The 9,667-nt window shown below is 42.4% G+C and overlaps 1 protein-coding gene across 1 annotated transcript in view; it reads left to right on the top strand.

Annotated features, from left to right (window-relative positions):
* Positions 1-9,667, top strand: part of sema6bb (sema domain, transmembrane domain (TM), and cytoplasmic domain, (semaphorin) 6Bb) — a 49,582-nt gene that overhangs the window by 13,840 nt on the left and 26,075 nt on the right. The window contains exons 5-6 of the mRNA XM_010768367.1: positions 7,047-7,145; positions 9,071-9,197. Of these exons, the coding sequence (XP_010766669.1) occupies positions 7,047-7,145; positions 9,071-9,197 (226 nt within the window). The remainder of the gene's footprint in view (positions 1-7,046; positions 7,146-9,070; positions 9,198-9,667) is intronic.

Raw genomic sequence — 9,667 nt, 5'->3', positions numbered from 1 at the left:
GTTGTCGTGTCGTCTGTAGTGTGTGTGTGTGTGTGTGTGTGTGTGTGTGTGTGTGTGTGTGTGTGTGCGTGCGTTGCGTGCGTGCGTGCGTGCGTGCGTGCGTGCGTTGCGTGCGTGCGTGCGTGCGTGCGTGCGTGCGTGCGTGCGTGCGTGCGTGCGTGCGTGCGTGCGTGCGTGCGTGCGTGCGTGCGTGCGTGGTATGAAGGAGTCCTATAGTTAAGCACCCTCTTGCTGCCTCTCTCATCATGAGGGGACATGGAGTTAAAGGAGATCGGAGGAGAGTCAAATAGTCTTTCTGTGTCTGTCTTTTTCGTCTCACTGCTTAGTGAGTGAGTGTGAGAAAAAAGAGGCAAGACACCTTTTGAATGTGTTTTTTAGAGCCGGTCTCTAAAGTGAACTAGCCGATAGTGACAGAGGAGAAGCGAAAAGACCGTTGGATGCCCAGTAGATCTCATTATCAGTCCACACTGTGTACAGTACCTTTCTTTACAGAGGCAGGCCGTGATCTGTCGACACAACTCTTGGCAGGCCAAAATACTGCTGTGGCCTCTGTGTGTGTGTGTGTGTGTGTGTGTGTGTGTGTGTGTGTGTGTGTGTGTGTGTGTGTGTGTGTGTGTGTGTGTGTGTGACACTTGAGCATATAAAAACACCCAGCAATGTAACAATCCTTTCTCATCGTCATTTATCGCCACATACATTTGCCCAAGGTAGCTTATGCCTTAGTATCAGCTTACCTTTACAAGACAGATGCCGAGGGGCGGGACAAAGGGTAACATCACTACCAGGGAATGACTCTGGGCGACAAATCCTGCTTACTGGCTGAGTTACACCTCATGTGGGGCCCAAAAGCTCTTTGTTAACGCCAAGAAACATGCCTAACACAGCAAAATAAGAAGAAAGGAGAAAATACCATCAAAGGGCAAGGTCCCATACAGACCTCCACACAGCTCTAGTGGGACATAAGTGATGACTGAGAGGGGTAATCTTTCTATAACCTCTACATTTGAAAATACTGCATACTATACCTTTTTAATAAATAATGAAAAATGTTAACATGGTGATGACCCAGCAGTTGCCTTAACACAATCATATATGTGAAAGAAACATACACTATTTGATGTAATTTCATTGTCTGGGATCCATTTTGTAATATACGCAGCGTGATTAATCTTGCCTTTTTCATGAAATACCTGAATTGGACCAAAGTGTGCGCAGCATTTCTTCTTTCAACAAAGAATTGCATCATCTTTTGGTTTGCTTAAGCCCTGTAATAAGTTCAGCTTTGATGCAGCCTTAAAGAACCAAGAAAGACCTAATTAAATATATATTTTGGTAACCAAATGATATGAATTTTGTATCGTGAAATCAATGTTACAGTGATGTTTTTGTCGAGCTACAGTGTTTACCGCGGGGTGTTCGAATGCATAAGGTTGCTACAGGCTTTGTATTTCCTGAGTACCTCTTGCTGTTTTCCTCATCATTTTGGAGGTCAAGCTGCCTGAATATCTAACCAAATTACACTCTTTTCCTGACTCTAATGTATGCACAGAGGTGAGGTCACTAACCCTCTTGTACATTATATGTTAATACATATTCATGTTTTCAAGGGTTCTTACCTGCTTCTCTCTTAGTTTCCGCCTCCCACACATGCATGAACACAATTAAAACAGAAAGTCACATCTATCAAGCAGTCATCTTCTGTGCGTCACCCTCCCTTCCTCTCTCCTCCTCTCCTCCACTTCCTCGTCCTGAAAATGTCCTGTTCTGCTTGGGGGATGGTTGTGTCAGATGTGATACATTCACCACCTCATAATTGGTTTTGTAATTAAATGTTTCTGCCTGGTTGATCACAAAGGACATAGTATTCTCTTTAATTAGGCTGAATATTCAATATCCAGATCTTTCCCCCCCCCTGCTTCTCCCTTCGCCTGTGTTGACCAAACGATTGTTGATGAAAGCAACAGTCTGCCTCGCTGTCACTCACTCTGCATATTCCTCATATTTGCCTTTGTGTCTTTATCTGTCTTTATCCCTCTTGTAATTGCCCTTTGCATGTTGTTCTCTGTCATTGTCTCCCCCATTTTCCACTTTTTCTTTCTCTCCTTATGAAAGCAGTAGAAAGAGATAGACAAAGGGTGAGACCTACCCCCTAAGTGGCTCAGTGCCAACACATCAGGCCATGGCAGCGTGGCATGTGCATGCAAACAGAGGCAATTCCATATAGAGCGCTTTTAAAGAGCGGTTGGGCATCGCTATAAGCAGCACTTAGCCAGATTGTTTGATCAATATTGCGTTGATCGTGCTCTCTGAGGAGCTCGGGGTTCTCAATCGTCCAAAACAAATGCCTTTTCTGGGTCAGACGGGCAGAAGATCAGTTTCACAACGCTTTTTCAGCTCCAAAGTTAATCAATTTAAAATACCACATGTGGAGTCCCTTTCCTTTGAGTTGTGGTCCTTTTTTTAAATCTCACCATAGTGTACCATGTTGCTCTGCCTTAAGATTCTTGAGTGTGATGTCTCTCATTAAATCTTTGTGCTTATTATACCTCCCCACACTTGGGACATTCCATTTCAAACTTAATGTATCTTTAAATAACGGCAGACATTTTTATATTCCCCCAAAAACATTTGAATCTATTCCACAACACAACGATCCGATGCAAGAACGCCAAAATCATCAACTATGGATAAAAAAAGCGTCTGCACACTCAGTTCTAATGCAACAATGTTGAGATGAACCAGAGTTTTCCATTCCTTGGCTTTTATATTGGCATTTATTGCGTTCCAGATGTGTGTGCAGAATTCATTTCCCTTAAGAAACTTGTGATACTTATTTCCTCTTCAATTTTATTTTGACCCAGGGATCTACAGCCAAGAATTTCCCATGTGCAAATATCGTTTTTCCAAATTGCCCTGATGACGGTTTAGTGAATTACTGGCTTTGGCATAAAATACTTGCATTAGACCAATTTATGCTGAGCCTTCCTCTCTTCCAACATATTCTTTTAAATATATGTAAATGTATTAATCTGATCATTCGCCACCGCTTTCTCAACAGGTTATCAGACAGAGAGCTTTCCAAGGGTGACTCAGGTTAAGTGTTGTGGTCGGCGAGTGTGTGAGTGCGTGTGTGTGTGTGTGTTTCCACGGGGGAGTGGAGCTCAGCTGACCTCACAATCTGCGGGTCTTGCTGCAGGTCGGCTCCTCCGCTGAGGCTGCCACATGGCTGACTGGACTGGAAAAACTCTGCTTTTCTCTTTCTGTCTCTCTTCACCTCACTCTCCCCTCTTGATTTTGTCCCCCTATCTCTATAATATCACTTTTCCCTCCCCTCGCTCCATCCCCTCTCTCTGGTGTCGGATGTTGGTTTGTGGCCTGTGGTGTGTTCAGTCCGAATTACCGTCAAACTAAGAAGAAGGGTTGCAGAGAGACGCGGATTAGCTTTAACATGCTGAGTAAGACCGCAGCACTCAGAACAGCACATTGCTGTTAATTTGGTACCGCCTCTGATTTATCCTCCACCCACCAGTGCACAAACATACACACTCTCTCTCCTCCTGTCACAAACAATCGCTGTTTTCAGACAAAATTGTATGTCAGGGATTTTTTCTGGGAATGACAAACCTGTTGTTAATGAGCGAAGACGAGCCTCTCCAAACCTTTGCGAGTGTGTATTGTGTGTAGACAGTACATGTGTGTGGGAGTGTTCTGGCTCAGTGGTAGCTTCTTGGCAGAGCAATGCTCTCCTCTCCCTGGTCGCTAACATCAGGGGACCAGCCAGGCATGTAATGGAAACTTTGGAGATTTAGAGGAGCAGCTTTCTATAATACGACCCCCTGATGTACTGCCTGAGATGGCTGCTATTGTACGAACATTGCTAAAACAAGTCATCATAACTTATTATATTTTATGAGTGTGAAACATGCTGTGGTTGCTCCTAACACAGGAAAATGAGAGGACGATTTTACGACGTATGCACCTGTTTTGTATTTTGCTCAGACCCACGCGGCGATGCTGATTGTAGCCCGAGGTGAAAACCCATTTGGTTTTTGGGATAAAGCTTCATCATTAGAACAAACATGAACCCTAGCTAAGGGCACATGAAAGTTTGTTTATCGTCTAAGAGTAAAGGTGGAGATCCGGACAGCAGATAGAAAGCAGATGCAGAATGTGGATGCTCCTCAGCTTTAATGGTGTCTGACTGCTGCAGGTTGTTTTGAGCAGATGTGTTGTAGCAACAGGGAACTTGTTGCCGAACCTCCAACTGCGTGTGTTGGATAACTTGCATGTATATTTCTATGATTGATTTTGGATAGGCATGCTTTCCATGTGTCCATGGAAAATGTCTGTGCCTGTGCCGAGAAGTGATAAATGCACTTACCCGTCCAACATCTGCATCTTTCTAAGATCAATAGACGGATTAAAAAGCTGCTGCGTAGGCTTAGTTTATTTAAATGCGGATATAGATATGTAAACTTGCACACACACACTTACCAGCTCCTGCTATCTTTTCACACTCCTTCTTTAAATCTCCCCTCCTTTCACAACTACGTCCATATTTGCACTCAGACGCGTTCTCCTGTGTAATTCATCTGAGCTGCAGATTAATTTTTCAGAGCCCAGGCAGCTCTGCCGCTGTCAGTAAGAGGAGGAGGAGGAGGAGGAGGGAAGAGGAGGAAGAGGAGGAGGGGGAGGGCTGCAGTCGTCTGGGTCTTGGGAGTGCTTGCCAGCCAGCACAGGTGGCGTTTTGTCTGGATTCTTCCCAGGGAGCGAGGGAGTGTAGGAGGCAGAGGGAGAAGGAGTCACCAGGACGTACAACGTTTAGATTTATATCTAATCACCTGATTCAGATCCTTTGTAATTGGTTTATTTTTTTTACGTGGAAACCAAAGTAAAATTTGACGCACTGAATTGCGTTCTGAATAAAGAAAGGCCTATACTTGGAAGTGCCAGATTGCTTCCTGGAATGGATGAATATGGTTTAATGAAAAGCACGTATGCAGCAGGGGACGGATTCTGTTGGTGTTGAAGTGCAAATGGCAACCCAGACTCAGTAGTTGAACTGTTATGAAGGATATAACCCTTGTTTTTGTATTCTGTAGTCATGAAATGTGTCATTTTCAGTGTGTAAGCGCTGCCAAATGCACATTGAGCAGCAACTTGGCTCTTCTGAGTGTGTCCTCCCCTCTCTCTGAGAGCCTGGCAGTTTCTCTGGGTTGTTATTAAGAGTGCTTCATCGCGCTTTGTGATTACAGCTCTGACCAGCCCGACAGACTGCAACCCCCCCGACAAACAGCATGCAAGTGATTCTCACACATGAGCCTGCATCTGTGCTGAGATACACACACACACACACACACACACACACACACACACACACACACACACACACACACACACACACACACACACACACACACACACACACACACACACACACAGGCAGCAGATTCCACCCTGCGAAGGCAATCAGCTGTCGGCACTTTTTGTCTTTATAAAGTCAAAGGTCATGTAAATTCCGGCACAGATTCACTGTTGATGGATTCTTTGTTTTCTCACCCTCATGTTAGTTTTTGTACCCAAAGCCCCTGAGACAGAGCTTCCCGACCCGGGATCGGGGCCTCCCAAGCAGTCCTAAAATAAATCTGAGGGGGTCACAAGATGGTGAAAGCAGGAACAAAAAACGTTTTCCTTAACTTAACTGTACATACGATAACTTTTCTATCCCATTTTACCTGTTTTTCTTGTGAAATACAACCCTTTATGCTCTACAATCCAACAAATCAAACAACCTGAGAGGAAATAACTCTTTAATCAGACGGCTGACAGCTCATGTCAAAGTTTTTATATACAAATAATGAATATTTTCACAACCTTTCTTCTCTTTATTAGTGCTATTTTAGTATATGTAAACGCTAACATGTTGTAATTGAGAGTGCGTTAGCTATCAGAATCAGAATTTGGTTTATTATTAAGTATGTTTTTTCCTTAAAATGAATTAGCTCTAGTATAATAAATGAACATATTAAGAGAAAATGTGATTAAAATACGAAACAAGAAACATAACAATGTAATATTATATAATTTTTTTTTTTTTTAAATGAAGATATGTACAACTTAACTTAATTAAAAAGAAAGACATGTGCACTTTTATGCATTTAAAATAGTAAAGTAATTAGTCAAAAGTCATGTAATAACAGTTTTTTTTTTTTTAAAGTTAGGCTAATATACAGTATACAGTAAGCAGTGTAAATGGATGGATAAAAGTAATGGCTTCATGGTTGAAATTATAAAATAAGAGGTGCTGTGTTTGCAGTATTGCTTGATCCTCACAGCAGTGCATATCAGAGGTTACTGTTTAATTATTCCTGCTAACACACCGACTCACTATTCGGTCCTTTTGTCGAGACAGCAGATTAACTTGAAAGTCATTTTTCTCAGTTCCACTACACCAACATTTATTACTTTTCAGCACTGTTGGGCTAAAGCAGCCATTAAGCCCTGTGGTGCTTACAAGACTTCTCATTTCAAAGAAAAGGCACGGAAGAATTAAACTGTGACTCGGGTTTATTTAGTCATTAGGTGGGCTTCGTCTAGTTTGACGCCTCACGGTGTGAAAATTAGCTTTAAATCTGTTTCTTGTTTTAAAATCCCGAGGTTGGTTTTGGATTACCGCCTGTCAATCAACAGCGGCTCTGTGTGTGTGTGTGTGTGTGTGTGTGTGTGTGTGTGTGTGTGTGTGTGTGTGTGTGTGTGTGTGTGTGTGTGTGTGTATGTTTGCATGTGTGAAGAGGGGTAGACAGTTAAAGTCTCTGCAGGCATACTCAGACTATATCAATGTGATTGACAGCGTTAATGGTGTGATAATTCAACACATCAGGCGACTGAAAAGCTTCATTTCACAGAGCGGTTTCGGATAATCAGTCTCTGAAAAATAAACTCAATTTTTCCTCTATTCTCTCCATCATTTTGCCTTTCTTCCCTTCACTTTCACCCCTCCTGCATATTAAGCTCTCCCTCTCTTTGTGTCTGTTTTGTTTCTGCAGGATGAATGCCGTAACTTCATGAAGGTGCTGCTCCGCAGACCGGGGGGACTGTTTGTGTGCGGGACCAACGCCTTCAACCCCCTCTGTGCCAACTACACTGTGAGTTAACTGCAAGAAAACTTCACAATAATTGCTTTTACGTCTGTTCTGCCTAAACAGAGGCCTCGCTTCCCAAACTCAATCAGTGAGTCTGTTCAGGTGAAAATGTACAGCTTGATTAAAGGTGATTGTTCAGCATTTTGTTGCCTTCCTCCCCAGGACTTACTTATCCCTGTCTGGCAGTTCCAGCGCCATGTTTTTCCTGAGATACAACAGTTCTTTCTCGGTGGTTAAACTTTGCGGTCTGCCAGGCTTGTTATCGTTGAGAGTCAGAGACGGATAATCAAGAAAAACACAAGAGTGGAGCGGGCGGAGGAGGGTGGATACATGATGTGTTCACCCGCTTTGATTTCTTTTGCTGGTGGTTAAGAAAGCAGAGCTATTTCCCAGCTGGAGGCAGAAGTTTAGAGACTCCAGGGTTCAAGCATTGACTGTAGGAGTCGACTGACCTGAATCCATTAGCCACAGTGTCCTCTGAATATTCCCTCAACTCTGTCCAAGTTAAATAAAGAAAATGTCAAATTAAATCACTCCATTTCCACCATTTACAATGTATCTCTTATGAAGGCAATATTTAATACAGGCTCTTTATACCTACACGAGTATATTATAAACTGTGCTTATCTTTGACCAGTTCAAATCTAGTATAACTCGGTATTTCACTCCCTATCAAGCCTGGATTACATGTAATCAGGGTACAAAAAAAGGTAACTGTATTCCCTGACAGTTACATAAAAAAAGGTGATCAGATAACTGTTACAATAGGGACTACTAACAGGAATACAATGTTACAATTACGTTTAAAACATAGAATCCATATATTCATTTAAAAATGTGCATTTATATAGCTGTACGTATTAAAGTAAAGCGGAGCATTTTCTGTTTGCTTATATTTTATTTTTGCCTTATTTACTGTAGATGTGCACTTTTATTGGTATTGTATTTATTTGCATTGCATTTGATATTGACTTAAGTAACAGGAAGTAATCAGGTTGCATTACTTGTATACTGTATACCTATTTAACAGGTAACTAGTAATTGTAACAGATTACATTTTTTAAGTCCAACCCGGCTCACAATATATATCTCCTGATTGCTATCAGGGATATATTAGTATACATTCATTAGTGACCATCTAACTTCTACAGTCATCCTAAAACTGTATACACATTATTAGTAACAACTAGTGAACATCTTATCTCTGAGGAGAAACATGGATTTCTATACATTCATATTAATAAGCCTTACATAACGGATGATTATGGGTTGGCTGAAAACATATTTTTGTCCAGTCCCTGAGCCTACAGCCCACTCTGCTCCATTACAGCAACCATTTCAAACTTTTGGAAGAAAAACCAGACATTAATGTTAATCGTCGACTTATTTCACATCATTCTGCAGAACAAAAAAAAATTCCTTTCACTATGAAAGGCTTTTTCAGATAAAGTGTTATTTTCAGTCTCTCACATTTCAAACATTCTGAAACACCGAGACGTACCTGGCCTGTTATCTGTCAGCCACTAATGACATTCTACAACAGTGAATAACACACCTGTCTCTGCATGATAGGCTGCCGTGTCTCTGGAGACCAGTTAGCACCGCTAGCTGCTGTGTTATTTATAGATGTTTTTAATGAAATGACACATAAATAATTTCCTTTTCAGCCGTGAATGAGAATTAGACTGTGCTGCTGAAATCCGCTGCTCTTGGCTACCATCTAAGTGTGTGTGTGTGTGTGTGTGTGTGTGTATATGTGTTTGTTAGCCTCTATGTGTAATAGAGAGAGAGAGAGAGAGAGATGCAGAAGAGAGATTTTGCATCATGATATTATGTGTGTGTGTGTGTGTGTGTGTGTGTGTGTGTGTGTGTGTGTGTGTGTGTGTGTGTGTGTGTGTGTGTGTGTGTGTGTGTGTGTGTGTGTTTGTGTGTCAGAGGGAAATCTGTTTACAGCCACAGTGACAGACTTCCTAGCCATCGATGCGGTGATCTACCGGAGCCTTGGGGACAGTCTCGCGCTGCGCACCGTCAAGCATGACTCCAAGTGGTTCAGAGGTACCTGCAGATGTGTGTGTGTGCACCAGAGGCTGGAGTTTTGAGTGTGTGTCCACATCACTTAGCTGCATGCAGGATCGATACTGGTGTCAGTAGAAGCACTGAGTCAGCAGCCTGACAACTCCACGTTCAGCTCATCGGACAGGGAAGCTGTCAGACGTACCGCTGCTCGACAGAAAATCCACATCACAGTCGAACCCAACTATAACCACGAGACAGTAAAAACGAATCGGACACACAGGTTATAGCTAGTCCCGGGTGTAAAAGCACCAAAATGCATAGCGTGAAACCGAGTTCTGAGAAGCATCAGGGAGTCATAATACGCTTATTGTTTGGTGTGAAATCCCCTTTCACCATGTAATTAAATTAAGCATGGCCTGTGCCTCTTTCTCACTGCCCTAATGGTACCTCGTGGGAGTGAAGGATGCATTTGCAAATGGAGACACTGTTTGCTGTTTGCTTTTCTCTTT

The sequence above is a fragment of the Notothenia coriiceps genome, unplaced genomic scaffold, assembly GCF_000735185.1.
Source record: "Notothenia coriiceps isolate Sejong01 unplaced genomic scaffold, NC01 NC01_scaffold00005579, whole genome shotgun sequence".
NCBI lineage: Eukaryota > Metazoa > Chordata > Actinopteri > Perciformes > Nototheniidae > Notothenia > Notothenia coriiceps.
This window is presented reverse-complemented; position numbering and strand designations above follow the sequence as displayed.